This window comes from Ursus americanus, chromosome 1 (genome assembly GCF_024610735.1).
Source record: "Ursus americanus isolate L20-20 chromosome 1, mUrsAme1.1.p, whole genome shotgun sequence".
Lineage (NCBI taxonomy): Eukaryota > Metazoa > Chordata > Mammalia > Carnivora > Ursidae > Ursus > Ursus americanus.
Genome location: NC_142127.1, coordinates 37,170,687 through 37,195,613, shown reverse-complemented (window position 1 = coordinate 37,195,613; position 24,927 = coordinate 37,170,687). Strand labels below are relative to the sequence as shown.

Sequence of the window (24,927 nt, the reverse complement as noted above, 5' to 3'; positions counted from 1 at the left end):
TTACACGAACTCTTTTGCTAGGGTGTATTATTATCTGAGCCTCTTTTAGCCTTTTAATGCTTGAACGTTCCCTTTCCCGGCTCTCCTTTGCTACCAATAGAGAATGGAAATTACTACCTTTACGTAACAATTTCCTAGACCTGGGCCAAAGAAGGTGATAAAGAACAAAGTCCTTTGTGATTTAGAACATTTTATGAATGTGTCTTAGGACCTTTTGATAACTGTGTGCTTGTTGTATTTTTCAGCTTGCTTTGACGAGATCAAGTTCTTTAGGGGACTTTTCCTGGTCTCAAAGGTAAAGAAATTCATGTATTTTTTGGTCTCCCACCAGCGTGCACTCCCCGCCCCGCCCCCAGACACAGACACACATATTCTTACATATAGTTTACCTGAATGTTAACCATCTGTAATTGTGACAGTTATTTCATGATAAGAATGTGCCAAATGTGATACTCTGATCTTCACGCATATTTTTAATTTTTTATTACAGAAAGCTCGTTACTGTGGAAAAACAAGATAATGGAACGTTTGGATTTGAAATTCAGGTGGGCAATTTTCAATTTTTCAGACTTTTAACGAAAAAAGTGGTGCTGGTAGTGTGATATTTGCAAGGAAAGCATGAAGTCAGGATTAAAGAATAATGAACACTGTGACTTTTCTTCAATGTGCTGTGGTTTGTTTGGGGTAGTTTTTCAGTATGCTAGGTACCATCAAGGAAAGAAAACACTGAAGCAATTAAAAGAAAAGCCTTGAGACATGCTCAGCTCCTTGTTCTTAATTGCTTTAGTTTTCCTGTAAGTCTGAGACTGATGAGAAATACTTGGTATCAGCCTGGTCTCAAGAAAGTGAAATACTCTTTACAGATGTGCATTTTTATATATTTGCATTTCAGATGTGTTTTGCATGATCATTTTTATACTGTATATCAGATTTCAAATCTATGCTTTGGTATTCAAGAAATACTTGAAAGCATGTAGATTTGTGTGTATGGGATAGTGTGTATTCATATATAACTCCTGTTACATTTTGAAATACTAAAGTTTCCTCTCAGATATGATGAAGGACTTTGGACTTTTTTCTTTTTTTTTTTCTTAGATTTATTTATTTATTTTGAAAGAGAGGGACAGAGACAGCACACTGAGCACGGAGCCCCATGTGGGACTTGATCTCAGGACTCTGAGATCATGACCTGAGCTGAAACCAAGAGTCAGAGGCTTAACCGGCTGAGCCACCCAGGCACCCCTGGACTTTTTTCTTAATGACAACACCTTATAATTATTATTTGAAACATTTTAGAACAGTTGTGTCTACTTGCATATTGTCTCATGCTCTAGGAGTTTCTAAGAGTCTTTATAGGTTTCTATTTCTAATAGCCTAAGAATTTCATTTCTCATTTGCTCTCTGCTCTTTTGTGGCCATGTTTATAAAGACGGTGAGTAAGGTCAAATGAAGTCTAGTCCAGTTAAGTGCAACAGTAATAAGTTAAGTATTATTGGGTTTTTTTCTTCCATCACATTTTTTGCATTTCTTTTAGATGTCTTTGCATAATCATACTCTTAAACACTGCACATCAGCTTTTAGGTCTTAGTTTTGGTGCTGCTTTTAGAAAACTTTGGTGACTGAATATCAATCCCCAGATTGGATAGTCGGTGTATATTTGAAGATTAGGAATAGGAAGCTGCCAAGTAAAACATGCTTTCTGAATAAAGAAACAAAATGGAACTCTAGTATACTGAATAGGGAGAAGGCTATAGGAGAAAGAAAGATACTTTTTAGTTTCTGAACTATTCTACTTTTAAATTTGGTGAAATTTATAATTTTTTATCAGGTTTTAGAAGCATAGTACTCTCACTTATTATTCCCATTCACACGAAACATTCCCTTTCTGTTGTGGAGACACTGCAGCTTTTTGGGACTGCTCCTTTTTAAATGAGTGCTATCCACAGGATGCGTAGCCGTTGCCACTGGAAACAGGATATTGACGACTCACTTACCCTATTTCATGCAACCGATGGGGATGTTTTCTCTCACTCTTCTGTGATATGCTCACTGTTGTGTTTCTCCCCCATACCATGAATGCAAGAGTCAAAACTCATCATATGGTTTCTCTCATCTATGGAACATAAGAACTAGGAAGACCGGTAGGAGAAGAAAGGGATAAGGAAGGGGGGGTAATCAGAAGGGGGAATGAAGCATGAGAGACTATGGACTCTGAGAAACAGACTGGGGGCTTCAGAGGGGAGGGCGTGGGGGATGGGATAGGCTGGTGATGGGTGGTGGGGAGGGCACGTATTGCATGGTGCACTGGGTGTTATACGCAACTAATGAATCACCGAACTTTACATCAAAAACCAGGGATGTACTGTATGGTGACTAACATAATATAATAAAAAAACATTTTTAAAAATCCCCCAAAAAAATCCAAAAAAAAAAAAAAGAGTCAAAACTGTCAGTAGTGGACAGCAGGCTGCCGCCCCTTGAACTTTTGTAGATGCCCACGAGCTCATGATTTCCTTCGGAACTGCAGCACGCACCAGTGAAGCTGCAACCGAGGCTCTGCCAGTTCCCATTGAGTGTGTGCTTTCCATTGCCAGCTCCGCCCCATAATCTATTCTTCAGTTCTCCTAAGATTTGCAGTGGTCCCCAAAGAGGGGAAATGCCCTGGGAACTTTTTGAAGACCAGATAGCCTCAGGTACCCCTATTGCGTGCCCATTGTTAACGCGTATTTGGGTCCTGGTCCCCCGAGTGAAGGGCGTGTTGGGAGAGAAACAAGTCCATCTCCTCCGTGGATTTCCGTGGGTGCTGGTTTTATCCTGCGAGTGAGAATGACGCGGGGTGGCAGCAAGACAAACGTTGGATTCATACGTACCAAGTTCATGTTCTCCCAGTGCTGTCTTGTGGGGTTTTTAGGACGTTCAAAAGAAATAACACATCTTACAAAGTACTTAGTAACGTGCCCGGTACCAGCAGATCAGCCAATGGCAGGCATTAGCGTGAAGGTCACTGGGCCTGCAAGAGGGCAGTGGGACTTTCGTAGCTCTAAGAAACGCAGGGGATTGTTCTATCACTGGCTTCTAAAAATGGGACCCAGAAGACTGGGTGAGAGAGAGGAAAATATTTGACTATTTCTATCCATAATTTTGGGACCTCTGCCTTTTCTTCTCTATCCCCAACCCACACATTTTGCACTGCTTGCGAACATAGAGGCCGGCTGTGCAAATCAACATGTTTCCCCCCTCCCTGAACTCACTTTGGTCACTGGACCTGGAGGGATGCTTCCCGCTAGTAAGAATTGTAACAGTGGTTTCCCAAAGGAGTGACTGTTAGAGCTTTGGTTCATGGAGCACATGAACTGGATCACCTTCCCATTCCTGGAAGGGTCCAGGCTCTAGCAAGAAGACTGCCTGGCAGAAAAGCTGTACAAGAGGTCTCTGCCAAAGATGGGAAGTATATTAAATGATCTTTAAAAGGTCCCTTCTACCTTTACGATATGGGGATTCAAAATGCCTTGCAGAAAGCATAGAAATTCCTTAGATGTTAACAAAATCAAGTTTCTAGGAGTTGCTTGCATATGATTGACTTCTGGTTCTGGAGCCGGTACTTCTGTAAATTAAGAAGGAATGAACATCAGACACTAATTTCTCCACCAGGAAGCAGTGCTGTAATGTGGTTTAATTTTACGAATCAGATTACTTAACTCAGGTGCTGATTTTGATTCTAAATGGAACCAGGCTTCATAACTTAAATGTGTGAAAAAGACAAATATGTTTGTTATAGGTCATGGGGCCACTCTATCTAGCAATATTTACGCAGTATTCTTGGTACAATTTGACACAAAAATAAAAACAAAAACAAAACCAAGCTGCTTTTGCCAAACTGAGGCAAGAGATGAAGCATAACTTTTTCTAATTTGGTTGGGTGGCTAATGAACCGGTGAGTATTCAGGGCAGGCTTAGCAGAGAGCACTTAGACAAGAAAGTAATCGCGTCAATTACAGTACTTTTGAAAAAATGCAGGGCAGATTGTCATTATTTGCAGAGCTCTGATTTAAAATAATTATTGTTGGCATATCTCCCTTCCTGGATGTGTACTGTTCCATATGCCGCTGTAATGAGTGCTTTAGCTTGGAGAACTGCACAGAGATTTTTCTCTTTGCTTTTAGCTACTATTGTATTATCCCATTGGGAAACAAGAAACCTGATTTTTCTTAATAGATATGTAATAATGAGAGCATCAGGTGGTCCCTTAGGCTTGAACATACAAAATCTTGAACCAGTCTTATCTTACTTTCTGTCTCAAGCTGGGATTAAAAAAAAAAAAAAGATTTTGTTTACTTATTTGAGAGAGAAAGAGAGCACGGGTGGGGCTGGGGGGCTGGGGGCGGGCAGCGGGAGGCAGAGGGAGAAGCAGACTCCCCACTGAGCAGGGAGTCCAAGGGGCTGGATCCTAGGACTCCGGGATCAGGACCTGAGCCGAAGACAGATGCTCAACCGACTGAACCATGCAAGCGCACCTCTCCCCCGCCCCCATTTTTTTTAATGGTTGGGGCTGGCTACATATTGCATCAGAGAATTTCCAGATTGGTATCTTTGATTCAGTTCATATTCAAGAAAGCCTTTCCAAATTGTTCTTTGTACTTACCTACTATACTGCTTGAGGTAATCGACACCCTTTTATTTTTTGACACATAGATTTTGAGTTTTTGAATAGTAATTATGTATCACTTTAATTTTTACAGACTTACAGGCTGCAGTGCTCCTCAGAGATGTGCACTCTGATTTGCAAAATCCAGGAGGACAGCCCAGCACACTATGCTGGCCTGCAAACTGGTAATTTGGAACTTTGCTCCTATTAGGAATTGTTTAAATAGCAAGAAAAGAAAACTTTATGGTGTCAAAGGTTGGGATACAATTGCTGCTGTGTATTTTCTTAGCTCCCTTATGTTGCTAAGGGTTGGGGCTTGCTTATTTTGTTTTAGTTGCATGTCAGGAGGGGTTATTTAAGCAACTACTGTAACAACTCACTTTTCTTGACATCTCCCAGGTGATGTCCTTGCAAATATCAATGGCGTGAACACAGAAGGCTTTACCCACAAACAAGTTGTTGACCTGATCAGATCTTCAGGAAACCTGCTAACGTAAATATCCATCCGCTTCCCGTAGAGGCTCCAAAAATGTTACGGTCTCTCATAATGCCTGTTGAGTGAATGAATAGGCTTTTTGTTCAGGATCACAAGAAGGGAGGCAGTGCACCATAGCTTTGGGATTGGGTACAGACATGCTTTATCAGTTCCTTTTGTTTCTCAAGGTTTCCTCGAATTTGAATGTACTGTCAACATCTGAAATCAGAGGACATCAATAGCCCAAATGTCTGTGTGGGAAGGATAGCATTTAGAAAATTTATTTTTTTATGTCAAATTCAATGAAACTGGCACACACTCTCTTTGGTCAGAGAGGAACGGGTCCAATTTCCATGGTTGATATAATCTTGGAGCTAGAACAAATGAAAGGTCAGAAGGGCTGAAGTTTTTACTCTTATACCACAAGCCCATTGTTTTCCTTTTCTAGTGTTCCATTTGCAAGGAAGAAAAAAGTCTGCTCAACCCTCTTTGCCCTGCAGCACACACGCTCACACCTGTTAATATTCCAGACCTCCTGATGGTAGAGTGGCCTCCTCAGCTAGAGATTTGACTGACCTTGCCACCATACCATTCTTAGAACCCGAAACTTCAGTGAATAGTTGAAAGACGGAATTTGCTCAGTCATTTAAATGATATTTATTGAGCAAATACTATGTTCCCAGCTTTGCGATAGGAGAGACATAGGCAAAGACTCTTGTAGTGCTTTATTGATTGTGGAGGGAGATGGACAAGGAAAGCCTCCAAAAGAAGTAACTTTGATATTTCGATTATTGATAACTGCTGTTAAGAAAGTAAAATAAGGAATGGAATGGAATATTGAGTTAGAGGGCTGTGACTGTAGCTTGGGTTTTGAAAGGGATCTTCTCTGAGGAGGGGAAATCTGAGGTGACACCTAAATAAAGAGAAGAGATGGTCATATGAACCTCTGTTGAAAGCCTTTCAGGCAAAGAGATAGGTCTCTGAGGTCTCAAAATGGGCTTGGCATATCCAAGAGCAAGAGAAACAACCAGTGTGGGGGGAGGGGGGTGGTAGACTAGGGAGAGTAAGAAGTGAAGGCAGGGAGTTTGCCAGGGGGCAGAGCACGGGCCTCGTCAGGCTACGTAGTTCAGGATTTATTCTGACTAAGGTGGGTCTTGCATCACCTCCTTCATTCTTCACAGCCTCCTGTGAGATTAGTTTTATTTCTATTTATAGATAAAGTGACTGAAGCTTAAATTGGGTGAAGTGAAGATCAATGATCTAGTAAGTGACTGGGTGAGGATTTGACCACCTGCTCTGGATGCCAGGATCCATTCTCTTCAGCTACCCCACAGCTGCTCACTGCAAGCTGCCAATAGAAAATCCGTGGGATGCTCAGCCGTGATTCTAGTCGAAAACTTCAAAGATGTTCTGGGTGTGTGCAGGAGTAGTTTTAAACGATGACTCCTGATGGTAGAGGACTTAGTCCAATTCTGCGGATCTTGGGAGCTCAGGGTAGAGTATGGGGGTGCTCTTTACTCCAGAGAGACTTGAATCTATGAGGTTGGAGCCATATAGAATCCAAGGGGAAGAGGTGGCAGTTAGAATCAGAAAGCTACGTTCCAAATGGGTGAAGAGGGCAGAATGCAGGGATATAATTAAGGAGTAATGGGTGGAGACAGATGGAGATCAGAGATCAGGAAAATGAGAGACATCTGTCTAAATACTGAAGAGACCAACCAACGTATGCCTACGGCTTTGCACATAGACATCCATTGCTCGGGCAGGTCAGATGGACCTGAAGAGCTCTATTGAAACAGATTCATAGGAACCTCGCTAATGCCTAATGAGAAAGCAGACAACATCCTGGCTTGCATTATCCTCTCATTATCTTGGGAATGATGCTATCAGAAATAGAGAAAAATAGGTCTTCATATTGAATGCTATTGTTTTACTATGACTTGAACATTTTCTGCATGTTAATATAACAGTTACAGCTTACTTATCAGAAGGAATTTGAACCGGTATTTTAAAAATGCCTAGTTGTGTGACTCACGCATGAAATTTGTTATCTTATGCAGATAGCTGACTCAGTAGTCAAAATAAAGGCATCAACGTGAGCCCACAAAACAAATCAAATGGATCAGGATAGAACAAGTCCTTTGATTTTTAGAAAGGCATTTGGTATAGGGAGACACGAACGCTATTAAGTTGATAATTCTAGGATTGAAGTTTATAAACATCAAAGGTTCTGAGATGTGAGAGTCACATGAAGGTTATTATCTCATAGCGGGTCTGGGTCTGGCTGTTCTAGCTGCAAAATTAAGGCCATTGACAGACATACAGTTTCCTAGAATCCTGGGGAAGAAGGGACTTTTCCTTTTTCTAAGAAATGGCATGTTGATTCCACTGTTTGAAGATCCCTATTACATGTTGTTTTCATTGAGGGACCCCTCATGCTTAGCACGGTGTCTAAAGTCTGACACATAGTAAATGGCCAATAAGCATTCACCGAATGAAATACGTGATTCAGCCAGAGCCCATAAGAATAAATTCCAATAGAAAAGGATACTCATTGCCGTATAGTGGCATGTATAAAATGAGCTACAGTTTACAAGGTAACCAATATCTTTTCTTTCAACCACTCTCTTGAGGGGATTTTTGTTTTTGTTTTTGTTTTTTTCTATTTCCTTTCCCTGAATATTGTCAGAAGATGTGGCCTAGGTCCAGATACTTGAAGTACCATGGGAACCACAACATTTATGTTGCTCTTTTAAGTATAGTCTGTGCTCCAAGTGTGTAGTACTTCGTAAGGATGGTACTTGTTTGAAAGAATCACTCATGTTGTTCCCCTTCTCCTCCCTTTTTTTCTTAAAACAGGATAGAGACTCTTAATGGAACAATGATTCTCAAAAGAGCAGAGCTTGAAGCAAAGCTGCAAGTTTTAAAGGTAATTTAATTTAATACAGTGAGGCACATTTTTCATCCTTGAATGTGTGAGTGGTAGAATAAAAATCTATTTGAGAGATTGAAATAGCCCTTGAAGATGAAATGTCGTGATGAGTCTAAACTGCTGAATTATCAAGAGCCACACAATTACCTTTACAGGAATATTAAATTCCATAAACCAGTGCAAATCACTTTCTTCCTTCCTCCTTCTGTGTTTCTACGAGGCTCAGGAAGGCAACAGGAAGGCACATCACTTGAAGAACTTTTCACAAACGCACCTGTGATCTCTCTTGATTTACATTTTGTTTGGGGGGGAAAAAAACAAAGGAGGAGTTGCTGGTCTTTTCCTCATTTTTCTAAGTACCGCCTATGTGCGGGAGGGCCTGGAAGCTTTGCTTTTCCATTGTCCTCTTCTGTGTCCTGTTCTGCTTCATTCTTCCTACAAAAATCACCTCCCTCTGCTCCTGTGGCTGTCCTTGAATCTACTTTCATTGGCAAACACACAAGCAGCTCGGAAGTGGAAAAAAATGACACGTTTTCAGGAGATAGTACACAATGCTGAGAGCTCAGAGAAAATTCCCTGGGATGGCTTTTTGAGGGTCTTGAAGATCTCAGTTTGCTAGACTGGTGAAGCTAGGCTGGCCAGGCCACGAAGTGCAGACCCTCATCCCTGTGCATTTGAGCCCTTTTCCTGCAGACCCCACTGACCTCTTTCTCCAGGAGATCTCCCCTGCGTGGCAGTGAGGTGGTCGGTCTGAGAAGAGACCATGCGGCTTACAGGCAGGGTGCTCACTTGGACCGTGTTTAGCAATAGCTGGCGTTTACGAATTTTCTTTAGGAAGCACGTACTTCTTATTTATTGAGCCCATGAGGGTAGAGTTACTGTGTTTTTCTTTTATCTTGTATTCTCTCCCCCCCCTCCATAGCTAATTCATCAATGAGCCCTGTTCCCTGTGTCTACACTGGTTTAATACTCTTGTCATTTTACTTGTTGTGATATTTTGAATTAATTTGTAAAATTCCTTGAAAAAGTCCTCTGTTCAGATTATGATAGGAATTGACATTTATAGAATAAATATCAATTGACCTCTTTATGGTTTTCACCTTTCCTACTTCAAACACAGGATCTTGACCTTTTAATTCCAATCTTTTATGTACTTCAAAAACATTTTATCATTTCTTTATACACTTTTATAAAATTTTATTGTATTTATTCTTAGGTGGCTTCTATGTTTTCTTGCTATAATAAACATGATTTTTCAATTTTAAAAGATCTTTTAATTTGTTGCTATTGATTTTTGTGTAAAATTTTTAAATCCTATTGTCCTGCTGAACTCTCTTTATTCCAGTGTTTGTAGATTCCCTTAGATTTTTTTATATAGGCATAATAGCATCTGCAGATACTGAAAGTTTTTCCCCTTTACCCCTGGTTGTTCAACTATAGTTGATCCTTGAACAACACAGGTTTGAACCGTATGGATCCACTTATATGAAGTTTGGTTTTTTTATAAATAAGGTACAATATTGCAAATGTATTTTCTCTTCCTTGTGATTTGCTTAAAAACATTTTCTCTTCTCTAGCTTACTTTATTGTAGGAATACAGTATATAATATAACATACAAAATCTGTGTTAACCAACTGTTGATGTTATTGGTAAGGCTTCCAGTCAACAGTAGGCTATATTAGTAGTTAAGTTTCTAGGGAGGCAAAGTTACATGTGGATTTTTTTACTCTGCAAGGGTCAGCACCCCAACCCCCTCTATTGTTCATGGGTCAACGATATGATATAATTTATTTTTCTTCTCTTACAACTTTGGCTAGGACTCTTGTAAATAGTGATAATCTTCTCTTGACTGTAAAGGGAATGTCTCTAACATTTTATCATTAAATTTTCGTATGGAATAAACAGTGCTTCATATTATAGTTAGGTTTTAAAAATGTCAAAACTTAATTTGTTTTTATAAAAAAGAGAGTATTAGTGAGGATCTTTTTTTCTTAAGTAAACCTGGCTTTTTCACCTTTTCATAGAAAAAGGAAAGGAATGTACAAAATAAACTGGTGGTATTATTTAAAACATAACTGAACAAATAGATCTATATTTCATGGAATAAAGCCTTCTCCTGCAAAAGCACATTTCATGTTTCTAAGCAATTTCTACTCCTTCAGTGTTTTTTCTTGAAGTTTTGATATGCATACCTACCAATTTTTTTAAATGAAGTATACATTTTTCAATATACCCATCCTCTCCCAGACCATCATGAGGACCTTAACATATTTAAATGTTCATCTTGAGACCCCATCTTTCTTATTATTCCTTTACTTTGAAGAATTTTGTCAATTTTAATAATGAAACTCTGCGGGTTGTTGTTCTGAGTAGCTGGTAGTGAACACATATGCTAATGTGTTGAATTGACGTGCGTGCTGTTTTCTGTCCCTTCCCTCTGGGTTTACTTTCTTTTTTGCTGTAGTACTTCCTTTATCAAGGGTAAGTAGGGCTTTCTTTGTCCAGACAAATCTTTCACTGTTAATGCTGGAGAGTTTTACTAGGTGTTTGAATTATACTCAGTCGATGTTTTGCCTCCTTAGCATTTTAAATGTATTGGGCCTTGGATATTTTTGCTTATGAAAGAGCTCTTATTGTTTATCCTTTGTAGGTAATCTGCATTTTCTGTATTTTCTTCCAAAAGTTTTAAAGTTTTTCCTTTTTACACTTAAGTCCAGAAGTCATCCAGAATTAATTTGTATATGTCATATGAGGAAGGATTCTAATTTTCTTTAATTTCCGTATGAATACTCAGTTCTCCCAGTACCATTTCTTGTAGTCTTTCTTCCCCCACCCCCAAATGACCTGCAGTGAAGCCTCTGTTTTTAAGCAAGTTTCATCTATGTGTGGACTTTGTTATAGGCTCCATATTCTGATCCCTTGTTTCTCTCAAACACAGTTATTATACCTTTGTAATAAAGGTATCTGGTTGAACAAACCTTCCTGGTTTACTCTTGGTTCTTCTGATCATCTTTATAAATTTTATAATCAGATTATCAAGTTCTGTAAATAAATTTTGGAATGTTGATTGATATCACATTTTATATAGATGGCTCAATTTGAAAAGACTTAACATCGGGGCGCCTGGGTGGCTCAGTCATTAAGCGTCTGCCTTTGGCTCAGGGCGTGATCCCAGGATTCTGGGATTGAGCCCCACTTCGGGCTCCCTGCTCTGCTGGGAACCTGCTTCTTCCTCTCCCACTCCCCCTGCTTGTGTTCCCTCTCTCGCTGGCTGTCTCTCTCTCTCTGTCAAATAAATAAATAAAATCTTTTAAAAAAGAGAGAGAAAAAAAGAAAAGACTTAACATCTCCATAGTATTGGGTTTTCTTAGTGATAGATGATCTCACCATCTTTTTTTTGCCCTTCCCCCTACTCCCTTCCCCTCTGGCAACCTTCAGTTCTCTCTATTTATGAATCTGTTTCTGCTTTTTTGGTTGTTTGATTGTGGTTTTGTTTTGTTTTTGCATTCCACATATAAGTGAAATCATATGGTATTTGTCTTTCTTTCTGACTTATGTCCCTTAGCATAATACCCTCTAGGCCCATTCCTGTTGTCACAAATGGCAAGATTTTATTCCTTTTTTACGGTTTAGTAATATTCTATCGTGTTTGTATACCACATCTTTATCCCTTCCTCTGTTGATGGACACATAGATTGCTTATATATCTTGGCTATTTTTTAAAAAGCTACAATAAACTTAGGAGTTCATGTATTTTTTTAAATTAGGGTTTCTGTTTTCTTTGGATAAATAGTAGTGGAATTACTACATCATATGGTATTTCTAGTTTTAATTTTTTGAGGAAACTCCATACTGTTTTCCAGAGTGGCTGCTTCAGTTTGCATTCCCACCAATGGTGCATGAGGGTTCTTTTTCTCCACATTCCTGCCAACACTTGCTATTTCTTCTGTTTTTGATATTAGCCATTCTGACAGGTATAAGGTGATATCCCATGTGGTTGTGATTTACATTTCCCTGATAATTAGCGATGTTGAATGTCTTTTCATGTGTCTGTTAGCCATCGGTTTGTCTTTTTTGGAAAAATGCCTATTTAGGTCCTCTGCCCGTTGTTAATGAGACTATGTGGAGTTTTTGATGGTGAGTGGTATAAGTTCTTTATATATTTTGGATATTAACACTTTATTGGATGTATTATTTGCACGTATCTTCTCCCATTCAATAGATTCCTTTTTGCTTCAGTGATGTGCAAAAGCTTTTAATTTTGTTACAGTCCCATAGTTTATGTTTGCTTTGGTTTCCCTTGCCTGAGGAGAAATATCCAAAAATATGTTTTTAAGACCAATGTCCAAGAGATTGCTGCCTATGTTTTCTTTTAGGAGTTTTATGGTTTCACGTCTCACATTTAGGTCTTTAAACCATTTTTAATTTATTTTCGTGTATGGTGTAAGAAAGTGGTCCAGTTTCATAATTTTGCACGTAGCTGTCCAGTATTCCCAATTAATGAAAACACTGTTTTTTCCCTCATCGTATATCATTAACTCCTTTGTCATAGATTGATTATCCATATAAGTATGGGTTTGTTTCTGGGATCTCTATCTATCCTATTCATTGATCGATATATCTGTTTTTTTGCCAGTACCATACTGTTTTGATTACTTTGGCTTTGTAGTATATCTTGAAATCTGAGAATGTGGTACCTTCAGTTCTTTCTCAAGATTGTTTTGGCCATTTGGGGTCTTTCGCGGTTTCATAGAAATTTTAGGATTACTTGTTCTCGTTCTGTAAAAATACTATTTGGATTTTGATAGAGATTACATTGACCCTATAGATTGCTTTGGGTAGTATGGACAGTTTAGTGATATCAATCCTTCCAAACCATAGACATGGTATATCTTTCCATTTGTTTGTGCTGTCTTCAGTGTCTTTCATCAGTGTCTTCTATTTCTCAGAGTATAGGTATTTCACCCCCTTGGTTAAAGTTATTCCTAGATATATTTTTGATGCAATTATAAGTGTGATTTTTTTCTTAATTTCTCTTTCTGCTACTTCGTTATTGGTGTATAGAAAGGCAGTAGATTATTGTATTTTAATTTTGTATCCTGCAAATTTATTAAGTTTATTTATTAATTCTAATAGTTTTTTGGTGAAATCTTTAGGGTTTTCTATATATAGTAACACATCATCTACAAACATTGAGAGTTTTACTTTTTCCTTAACCAATTTGGATTCCTTTTATTTCTTTTTCTTGGCTGATAGCTGTGGCTAGGACTTCCAGTAATATGTTGAATAAAAGTGGTGAAAGTGGACATCCTTGTCTTCTTCCTGATCTTGGAGGAAAAGTTTTCATAATCTTAACCATTTTTAATTGTTTTTTTATGTTGATTCAATAAAGTGTTAGACTTTTATGCAAATAGATCCTATACATTTTTCACTAGATGTATTCCTTTCTACTTATGATTTTTGTTCATATTATAGTTTCTTTATAGAAACAATAAATGTTTTGGGGCGCCTGGGTAGCGCAGTCGTTAAAAGCGTCTGCCTTCAGCTCAGGGCGTGATCCTGGCGGTCCGGGATCGAGTCCCACATCAGGCTCTTCCGCTATGGGCCTGCTTCTTCCTCTCCCATTCCCCCTGCTGTGTTCCCTCTCTCGCTGGCTGTCTCTCTGTCACATAAATAAATAAAATCTTTAAAAAAAAAAAAAAAAAAGAAACAATAAATGTTTTGATTGAGGTTGATGTATAAATTTGTAAAACCAATTCTATGCTGTTATTTCAACTATATAATTCAAACTATTTCTAGACTATATAATTTCTAACAAATTATCTGTAGATTATTTTGGGTTTTCTGTGAAGATAATAACTGTTAAGGACGACATAAAGTTCTCTTTCTTCACTACACTGGGTAGGGCTTGCAATACAGTGATGAATAGAAACTATAATAATAGGCATCCATGTTTTGTTCTTGATTTTAAAGGGAATTTCCATTTTTTCCCATCAGGAATGAGCTCTATGAATATACTTTTCATATTTGGGACACTCCCTTCCATGCTAAATTTTCTGATAGTTTTGATAGTGCTTGTGTATTAAATTTTATCAAACACTTTTTTCTGCATGTGTTATTCTCGTTTATTTATTTTAAAAATATCTGTCAATATGGTGAATGACATTTAAAGATTTTCTAATGTAAAACTACCCTCGCATTTCTGGAATAATCCAACCTGGTCATAATTTATAATCATTTTTATATAATTATAGATTTGGACCTGATATTTTCTTTAGGATTTTTGAAGGTAACTTCATTTTATAGGTAAAATGGCCTATGATTTTCTTTTCTCGAACTATCTTTTGTTTTGGTTTCATGTTTATTGGACTCTTAGCATGAGCTGGGGAGACTCTTCCCCTTTTCCTTCTCTGGTAGAATTCTTGTAACTACCTGAATCATCTGGGCTTAGGGGTCTTTTTTGGTGGGAATACTTCTAAACTCTGTTTCAGTTTCTTTATTAATTATTATTTCTCAGGCTTTCTGTTCTGTTTGTTTTGTTCTGTTTGAGCCAGTTTGACCGAATTAATGTTTTTGTTAATAAATTTAAAATTTTTAAATTTATTGTATGCATAATAATAAAAATTCTGTTCTCATATTTTTCTTTTCTTTACAAGAAAGATTATGTCCCCATTTTTATGTGTACCACTTTTTATGCCCTCTCTCTCTCTCTCTCTTTTTTTCTTGGTAATTCTATCTAGAGGATTTTCTATTTTTAAGTCTTCTCAAAAACCAGTCTTTCAATTTGTAGCAATCTTTTGTCTGTTTCTGGTTACTTTTAAGATGTTCTTTTGTCTTACTGATCTAAAGATACACTGAAATGTGATTAGGTCTAGATTCACTTCTAAATTTATACTGCTTAGAAATTGCAGTACCTTTTCAATCTAAAGACTTGTGAATTTCTTCAGTTTTGGGAAACTATCAGCTTCATCTGCCTTGAATATACCTTCTCCACCATTCCTTGAATTATCATCTGGAATTCCTGTTAGACATATTTTTAGAGTCTTTGACTTATTTTCTTTGCTTCCTTTTTCATATTTTGTATCACTTTATCTCTCATATTTTGTATCACTTTATCTTTTTTGTTATGTTCTTGTTGAGTTCTTTAGTAATGTCTTTATTCTGTATAGAATGAGTTGTTTCCATTGAGTTTTAAGAGTTAATTTTTGATTTTCAGATCATTCTTTTTCATGTCTATCTGTTGTTTTATTTCTTTGTTTCAGATTTCTTGTTCTGATTGACATTGATTTCATTTCTTCCTCCGAGGATTATAAATATTTTTGTTTCGAAGACTTCTTTGGACACTGTTCTGTTTCCTTTTCTCTCTCTCTCTCTCTCTTTTTTTTTTTTTTTGGGAGAGAATCTACGTACTGACTATCAATTTTGTTGTCTTTGATACCTTTTGGAGTTTATATTGCTCACTTTCCATGCATGGTGGTCTTTCCCTTCCCACTCAGTACTGTACTTGGGTTGCCTCCACCCTGCATTTTCAAGGCTCCCAATCCAGAGCTAGGTCTGGCAGCTAGCCTGACTTCCTAGGGGATTTGTGTGCTGTTTGGCTCAGGTCAGAGCCTGCTCTTATGTACTCCTGCCTCTCCAGGCATGAGCTCTACATGAGCCATAGCCACCATCAGCAGCTTTTCTCACCCTACTTTTCATGGTAGTAGAGCTTAGCCAAGGTTCACGCTGGAGACGTGTCTCTGTCCTCTGCCTCAGATATATAAGCGCATTTAAACTATATATTGCCACAGGATCCAAATTCCTAGCTACCTGTTTCTGCTTCTCCAGGTCTGGCAGATCTTTGGGTTCATTCTTACTTATCTTTTTGCATTTCTTTTCCTGTTCTAATCTTGAAATTATGTGATTTCCAGTTCACCTCTTGAGCCAGAAATGTCTGGATCTGACCTATAGCCAGGGTCAAGTTGGCTTCCCCTTCACACAATAACATTAATTTGTGTGTCCTATGTAAGTGTATATTCATCTTTCAAGGACTCCATTAAACCACAGGTTCTTCTTTAGAAACAGGGGTCCCTTCTGAGCCATGGTTTTCAGGGATTCTCTTTCTTATGACTTATAATTCAGATGTTTAACATGAAAACAGCACATCCAGTGTGCTAGCTGGAGAAGCTACTTTTCAATCTAGTTCTGCTTTTTACTGGGTTTGTAGCCCTTGGGAAATATTTTGCCACATTGCACCTTTATCTTCTAATCTGGAACTTTGTAGGACTGTTAGGAAAATTAAACAGCATGTTATCCATGAAAGCACTGTAAAAGTAGTAAAGATGGAAATGTGTAGCTATATGTCTCATGTATATTGAAAACACTGGAAATATATCCAACTCAAAATATCCATCTGTGATAGTTGAGTTTTATTTCAGGAAGCCATTCTTTGATATATTCATTCAACCAATATTGACTGAACAGCTGCTGTATACCAGGATCTGAGCTAGGTACAATGAGGTGATAGGACACGGTATGGTTAGACCTCCCAAATGCTCTAATTTTCTTCTAATGCTGAGAGGTCTTATTTGTCCAAATATACAACTGTAGTGTTAATAACAAGCAGAAACAGATTGTGAGGAAAATGGGGAAGCTGAGATAGAGACTAAAAACTCTTAGTCACTTTGGCACATCTGCTCTTTACCCTGGTGTTTTCTTGGTTTAAGTGATGACGTACTTAGATGACTGGGCCAAGTCAACAGATTAGATATTTTAAAACCTTTACTTTCACAAAAATTAGCTATCTGGCAAAGCCTGACTTTGTATTTCTGAATAGTGTGTGCAAAAACACAATTTCCTCTTCTCTCTGTATTTAGTTTTGACTGTCAACCTATCCTTAGGCTCCTCTCCTGGACTCTATTCTCTTGCAGGAGATAGATCCCTTTAAGAGAGAAGGAAGGGGCCCTTGCTCGTTCTGTTCTCTGTGGGCCCTTAACTCTGACCTTCATAAGACCACAGTTGGCACAGATAAAGGGAGCTGTGACTCAGATAGCCCAGCAGTCTCGTAGCCATGCTGACTATCCTATAGGGCAGAAAGAACAAGAAATTAACTGAGCCACGCATGTTATGGCTTTGATTTAGTGCTTGCATCTTATATAGGTAACCATACAGATTGATGCTAAATGTTACTGTGATCAAGGCTCGGAAAATCCCGCCCAGTGATTGTTCAGCCTCCAAACTGAGGAAGCAGCCTTCTTCCCTTAAGCATTTGATGATATTCTTACAATTTTATGATTTTCTTTTCTTTAGGCTTTTCTCTTCCAAATGTATTTTTTCCCCTTTTCCTTTTTAGCCTGCATCTGCCTTTCCCAGACTGCTTCTAACAAAGCAGTGCTTGTTTCTAATAGACTGCCTTTCTGTGGGATTAAGTGTCCATAGGCAAAACTGAGCTTGCTGGGCTTGCTGTGGGGATCGGAGTAGGCAGGGAAAGGGACAGGGTAAGGGCCAAAAGGTAGGAGGGAGGAAGAGCCACCAGCTGTCCTTGACAGATGGCCTCTGCCCAGTTGCTTTGTTTCTCGTCACCTCAGTCCCTTTGATGGGCTGGGCCCGGCTTCATGAGCAGTCTTGACTGTGACAGCAGCCCCTTCATTGCCACCCTGGGCCACTCTTCGCATGTGCTGGGCAGCAGAGGAAGGAAGCAGTTAAGAAGTCAGGGTGCTTAGCAGTGTTCTAAGTTTAGCCCTCCAAGGAAGCCTTTCAGACAGGCTGGCTTCCCCTTTTTGCTGTGAAAAATACATAGGTGTGCAGCAATAAACGCAGCTTTAGTGCCCCAGGCTTATAGAATGATGGTATTTGCTGAACCTTTACTAAGCTCTAGTCACTGTTCTGAACGTTTTACATCTACTGACTCTCCTAATTCTTAGGATGATGCCAGGGTTTCAACTCTATTGTTTCCTTCATCCTACACGTGGCGGGGGAGGGGAGGAAGCCTAGAGTGTAAATCCTTGCCTCGACAACTAGTAAATGGACACAAACCCAAACAATCTGGTTCTCTAATATTTTAAAAAATATACAAATAAGTAAATGTCATGGTTTCCATTGTCTGTTGTTTCTATTGAAACAATGTCATTGTTTCAACTTCTTGGTGCTACTAGGTTATTTCTTGAGAAAATAGTATTCCCAGGATCTCCCTTTTGTGTAGAAAATAATCTTTCCAATGAATGGGAGAGGTTGTTAAGTGCTAGAAATAAAGGAAAAAAATCAATGACAAAGCTCATCACCTAGAAGTAAATTGCTGTCTTCACTGGGGATTCCCAATTATTAACACTTTTTTTTTTTTTTTATCAGCAAACCTTAAAGAAAAAATGGGTGGAGTTCAGATCTCTGCAGTTACAGGAACAGCGTCTGCTTCATGGTAAATGTGATTTCCTGTTCAGAAACCACACTAACATTCATCTTTTTGGTGTTTCTGCTTCTAAGTTGTTGTAAGATTATCATCATTATAAGAAAAAATTGTCTAGCATGGATCGAGAGTACTAGTCTGTGTGTTTTGGCATGACCTTTGGAGTGACTTATGTTTTCGGAGTGTGAGTAGGTCAAGTCACATCCCCTCCTCCATATGTATAACACATATGCACACTAGAACACGCATGCACTCGCATGTGTACACACACTTGCAAGAGGCACCTGGAGATTTTAGAAGAGCAGTGGGAATGATAGCCTGATTTTCCTACTACTACAATAGATGAATTAAATTTCTGAGAATGTTTGTGGCTCAGGGATTGCGTAGTCCTCCGAAATTATTGAGGCTGGAACGGTAGCATGCTTCTTGGGTAGAGCTCCTATCGTTTGTTCATATCATACAAGTTATGTGGAGGCAGAGAAATGCCTTTTCATGGTCTGCAAACCCAAGATAGAAATACCAATGATCATTCTAACAGTAAAGGCATGGCTCTTGCTATTGTGTGAATTCTGAAGGGAACGGTTGATTTTAAAATTTGTTGATTTGGGGATGCCTGGGTTGATCAGTTGGTTGAGTGTCTGACTCTTGATTCGGTTCAGGTCTTGATCTCAGGGTCATGGGCTCGAGCCCCGCGTCAGGCTCCATGCTGGGTATGGAGCCTGCTTAAAAAAATAAAATAAAAATTTGTTGATCTGACATTTGCTATGTGACTGGTGTAATCTGAGAATGAACTTGTTTATACAAATAATTCTCTGAAACCACTAGCTATGTGGGTGTGAAATGTAGGTTATGGCTTCTTAAGAGAACACTGAACTAAAGTCTCTATTTATGACTTAGAATGTTTGTTTCAAGTAATTATTTACAGGAGAAAAAGATACATTTAATTCATAATTAAGCACTAATATATGGCTTAAAGGTTTGTGTTGAAATTCTGTTTTTTTAAATGAAACTTCTGTATAAGTTACTTCTCTTTTGTATGTTTTTAAATTAATATGCTAAAAAAATTCTTAGTAGATTTTTGGGGGGTCTGAAATTTCCTAGCAGGACGGAGGTATAAAATCCAGCCACTCCTGGATTTCTGTAGACTTGAGGGTGTTTGGGAAACTTTTGCCTCCACTTCTTGAACATTCTGGAGTGGAGGTGGGGTTTAACCTAATATGTATAGGCAGTCCTGGGGTTCTGTAAGAATAGCTTGTATAGACAAGGTCTTTAGTTCGGGATTAAGGTGAATGACTCCTCATTAAAGCCATTGTTGTACACATTTTTTTGAGAGATTGAAGGAGTTCTGTAGTTTACTTTTTCTAGACCTAGAATAAATACACAGGGCATGAGATTCTCAATTGCTTTCCAATCAAAAGAAATTCATCAACTCGTTGCCAGATGAAGTAAAGTAGGTTTTATTAGTAAGAAGGAAAACATTCTGACTAGTCAGTGCAGAGCTGGCCATATTCAACCTTGCAGATTAAGTGGAAAATCAAGGTCTCTTTTTGTATTGCTAATCAAGGACAAAGGAGAGAAACAGTAGAGAAATATTCAGCACAAAATCAAACCGTTTCTGAGTGTGCAATGTTCTATTACTTTTCCTGAAGCGAAGTCACCTTCTAACTATGTTGTTCTCAGTCTGGTATAACAAATAATCCCCTTCCGTTTAGTAGCATACCAGCCAGTTCAGATAATACACAAGCGAGTGGGGTAGGGACGGGATGTTGGTGTGCGATTAAAAGTTGAGTTTGGAGAGCCCTGATACAGGTTATGAAATGTTGATAAAAAAAATTCAGCTAAGCAGATAAAACTCAACTTCTACAAATAAATCGTTACTTATTTGAGGACAGGGATGTTTTCTGGGTAGGGTACTGTTCCAGAACATTTAAGTATTAAAGTATTCTAGGAAGAAACATGGAATATTGAGGCTAGAAGATATCCTTTCTGTTTTAAACACCTGTGAATTCTCTGTAATCAGCCCACAGGTGCAGGTTATATGACTGTTTCCCATACAATTAGAGCGATGTTGTAATAATTTTATAATTATGTAAAAGGTACAGTAACTGATAAAAAAATACAGTGATTGAAAATCAGAGGAACTTAATGGAGGAAGCCTGTAAGATGGCATTTTCTCAAGTATATTCTTTATTTTTTTCCCCAAGTGTATTCTTTAGCGTGCCGTTTCTGTGAGAACTTTAATAAAAGGTTGCAGGGCCACTTCAGTTTAAGAAATGATACTTTTGGAGATTGACAAGTCACACCAGCTTACTCTCAGATGACTTGACTCTTCTTATGTGAAGAATCTATTTACATGTATTTAATTTAGCGTGACCGTTTCCATGACCATGGAACAATTACATGGAAGCTAGTCCGTGAACAATAGTTTGGGAAACACCACTTCAAGGTTTATCAAATGGCCTCATAGTCTTACTCATACTGGCGAAGCTCAGTGAAAAATATTATTCACCTTTACTCTTTCTTTCTTGTACCCTTCGAAGAGAAATTTTGGTGTATTTGCTTATAGGGTGTGATGCTCATATCCGTTCCACAGTAGACTTTGTTTTCTGCATTCTAGGTGACACAGGTAACTGCCCAAGTTTGGAAAACATGGACGTAGACGAATCGGTTTTGTTTGGAACCCTGCCCGGGCCGGGCGCAGCCCTCCTGGACCGGAATCGACTGTCCAGTGAGAGCAGCTGTCTGAGCTCCATGACGATGGACAGCGAGGACGGCTACCAGACATGTGTGTCTGAGGACTCAAGCAGGGGAGGCTTCAGCCGACAGACGAGCACAGATGATGAGTGCTTTGTCCCCAAGGATGGGGATGATTTCCTGAAGAGGTCTTCTTCGAGGAGGAACCGAAGTGTTAGTAGTGCCAGCAGTGGGTCCATGTCCCCCATGTGGGAGGGCAACTTCTCAAACATGTTTGGGACCCTGCCCCGGAAAAGCAGAAGGGGAAGTGTTCGGAAACAACTCTTAAAATTCATCCCTGGCCTTCACCGTGCAGTGGAAGAGGAAGAGAGTCGCTTTTGATGGGTTGTCCTGACCTTTTGTATTCGCTTATTTCGTAAATATCTCTAGACTTGTTTAGACTAACTCCACCCAGCCTGGTGGGTAATTGCAGATGGATTGCAAAACTGAAACCCCATCCCATGACGATAGTGACCTTTATTTAAATTTTTGTATCATAAGTTTTGCTTCTTAAATCATTTTTTTAACCAGAAAAGCTCAGGTTATCAACAGAAAGTAGAGGAATTAAGTAATAAGTTGGATAATATAACCAATGCTCATTCCTGCTCATTCTAATGCTACCTGGGAAGGCAAGGGTAATATTTATTTTCTAGATTATGTGAAAAATTGAGGACTTTTCAGAGTCAAGTGTAAGGAAAAGAGTGATGGAATATAATTGTTCGGGATACCTTCCCTCGGTTCATTGATAGGTCATAAAACTTTGCTTAAGATCAGCAGCCTCCGGAGAGGCTTAGTAATAAGTCATTTTGAATGTTTCTGTTTACATCTGGGAAGGATTATAAACAAACAGGATCATCAGCTTCGTTTCACATCCGCAGCAACAATAAAGCAGGAAGTATAAGATTCAATATGAGGGTTTGGGATCCATGGGAACGTGTTGTCTAAGGTGGGTGTTGAGCAAGATTATGATTAGGGCTTTTTCACAGACAGCCTAAGCAAAATGGCTGAGAATGTCGTTCTCACTCGATTCCGTTTTTGTTCTGCCTAAACATCGATGGCAAGTCTAGAATTCTCAAGATCCTGCATACGGCTTTGGAATTGTTTTTGGCGCAAATGTCTGAAATTTGAAAAATTAGAGCCAGGAAAAGGATTTTCTTCCTGTAGATTTTTTCACATTACTCCTCACTTTAAATTATGTATTCCAAACAATTATTGCCTCGGCACTCATTTGCCTCTTGGTTATGTTGGTATCACATTACTTCTGGCCTTCCAATCACAGTTTTATTCAGTACCCATTCAAGTCCATGACTTTGTTCTGGTGATACAGCTGCTCATGGCCTGTATTCTAGAGTAGATAATGCAGACAATGTAATAAATAGTCCTTATTGATTTAAAGCTGTGTGTGTGTGTGTGTGTGTGTGTGTGTGTGTTTGGGAGAAATAGAGACATTTGATAGGTGACTTTGAGTGTAACCACACTTAAATAAATTGAGTAAAAAATGAGTCATTTTAAGAAAAAAAGGGGAGAGTAAGGAAGCTTGTAGGGTAAGAAATGAATATTAAAATAAAATATAAAAAGATTTCTAATTGGAACCTGCTTTCTATTAATTTTTTGAATCCCAGATTATCCAGGGGGCTCTGCTTGGGAATCATTCCTTTGAAAAGCAGTGTGCAGTGTTTCGCAGGAGCAGTAACAATGCTGTCTACCATTTACCGAATACCTAGCAGGTTAAAGATGCTTTCCATGTGATCCGGGAAGAACCGCGTTAGAGAGGTGTTGGCCTTACAGATAAGGAGCAGGAATTCGGAGAAATTCCCATGGCCAGTGGCAGGATGAAATTGGAAGCCAATTCTTTCTGGCTCTGGCCTAGTCTCAATCGCTCTAGATATTGTTTACTCTTTCGCTGGTTGTGGGAGGTCATCCCCACAGGACCTCCCCCCACCCCTCCCCAACCCCCCACCCCTCATGGAATACTTAAAACACACAACTGTAGATACCGCATGGATAAAAATTGTCTTTGGTTTTAATAAGAGAACAAACAGACATTTAGAATGAGTCTTTCTCTTGGCTTCCACAAGCAAGTTTTCAAATATCGGCACATTAATAACTGCTTGGTTAACATTACAAAAAAGGCTCGCAAGTCCAAGTTGTGATTGGACTGACACAATACTTATTTCCCATCGTAGACTAGAGTTGTCATGTCAAAGATCTGCTTCCATGAATGCAATATATCTTGTTATTCCCATTTTGCCAAATCAGGGGAAAGAAATTGCCCCATTTATTTGAGGAAAGATGACTTTAAGTTCTTCTACAACATGATCAGTGTTTCGAGAACTTCCACAAGTCATCTGGGAAAGCAGATTATAGGTCATTTGCCTTTCTCATGGCTTGAAGCCTTAAATATAGTGTAATTCTTCCTCCTTACAGTAAATATCAACCCCAAAAAGGTGCAGGGAAGGGACAGAGCAAGTTTCACTGTAGTCTGAGGTAAGAAGAATTAGAGGCAAGAGTTTGAGATGTTCTGGAAAAAAAAAAAAAAAGCAGTTTTTAACCAAAGTACAGGAAGGAAGGGTATGTGATGTTTTGTGTGTTCACAAGTTATAAGAAAACTATTGTGTAGTGGAAATGTGGGCAAATTTCTCACAGCACAGCTTTTCAGACTATCTGACCTCCATGGGGCTTTAGAAGATTTCATTTCTCTAATCTTCTGGGGCACAATGACTCACTTTGATGTAACTTACTGGGAAAAGAATTGAAAAGTGAAGTGTTTTGTTTTTTGCTTACCCCCAGATTGTCAGATATGTGATATTGGTGGATTTCATTAATTTGACAATTGGTTATGAAAATGCATTTTTGTAGTATGGCATTGATAAACCAAATTCAAATCAAGCGTATTGAGAACTACTCTGTCCTGTGGCTAAAGGAACACCACCTACCATGTCAAACAGGTTGGTACTCTATTTTTTGAAATGATCTTTTATTCGTCACGTTCTACTTTGCTGTACTTTTATATCTTCGTTGCATGTACAAACAGTATTAAAAATCCTAGTTGGAACTGAAGAAATCAAGCTTGGGTGTTGTTTTGTGTGTCCTGATCGTATAGTCTAAGTATTTATGGTGTATATAATCTACGTATAGTAAATACTACATAAGAACTATATTGAACCCCTCAGATCACAAGATTATTGGTACTTTATAGCCATTTCCTTACAGAAATATGGGCAATAAAAAAATCGATACTTTTCTGAAATTAAGAATGCGATTTTTCAGTGTCAGAGCTCTCTTCTCTCCCTTTCTCTCCCCCTCCCCATCTCTCTCTCAGTCTCTATCTCTTTACCTACCTACTTTAAATGAAATGATTGTGTTCAAGGCAGATTTTTAAAAAATCTGGGGCGATGTCTTGATACCGACCTCTTTGAGGATTTTAAAAGGCATGGCCTACTTAATTGAGGCTTTGCACTTGTATTAGCTTTCTGATGTTTAACAAATTACTACATACTTAGAGGTTTAAAATACATTTATTACCTCAAAGTTTCTGTGGGTCAGATGTCGGGGCAAATCTTAGCTAGGTCTGCTCAGGGGCTCACGAGGCTGCAATCAAGGCATCACCCAGCACTGAGTTCTCCCCTGCAGGCTTGCCTGGGGAAAGATACACTACTAAGCTCCCTCAGGTTGTCAGAACCATTTCCTTGTGCCATAGAATTCATGGCAGCTTGCTTAGTAAAAGCCAGCAATGGAAAGAGAGGGCCTGTAAGCAAGA

At 38.7% G+C, this 24,927-nt stretch overlaps 1 protein-coding gene across 6 annotated transcripts in view; it reads left to right on the top strand.

Annotated features, from left to right (window-relative positions):
- CYTIP (cytohesin 1 interacting protein) overlaps nucleotides 1-24,388 on the top strand; it is a 70,247-nt gene extending 45,859 nt beyond the window's left edge. For 5 of the 6 annotated variants that reach the window (XM_045781654.2, XM_045781627.2, XM_087860860.1 and 2 more), the window contains 7 exons: nucleotides 246-295; nucleotides 491-545; nucleotides 4,740-4,830; nucleotides 5,045-5,138; nucleotides 7,980-8,049; nucleotides 18,380-18,446; nucleotides 21,052-24,387. In XM_045781654.2, the coding sequence (XP_045637610.2) occupies nucleotides 246-295; nucleotides 491-545; nucleotides 4,740-4,830; nucleotides 5,045-5,138; nucleotides 7,980-8,049; nucleotides 18,380-18,446; nucleotides 21,052-21,509 (885 nt within the window). In that variant the 3' untranslated portion in view covers nucleotides 21,510-24,387. Of the gene's footprint in view, nucleotides 1-245; nucleotides 296-490; nucleotides 546-4,739; nucleotides 4,831-5,044; nucleotides 5,139-7,979; nucleotides 8,050-18,379; nucleotides 18,447-21,051 lie in introns of all 6 variants that reach the window. The other variant, XM_045781620.2, reaches the window with a different exon arrangement.
- Nucleotides 24,389-24,927: the final 539 nt, after the last annotated feature.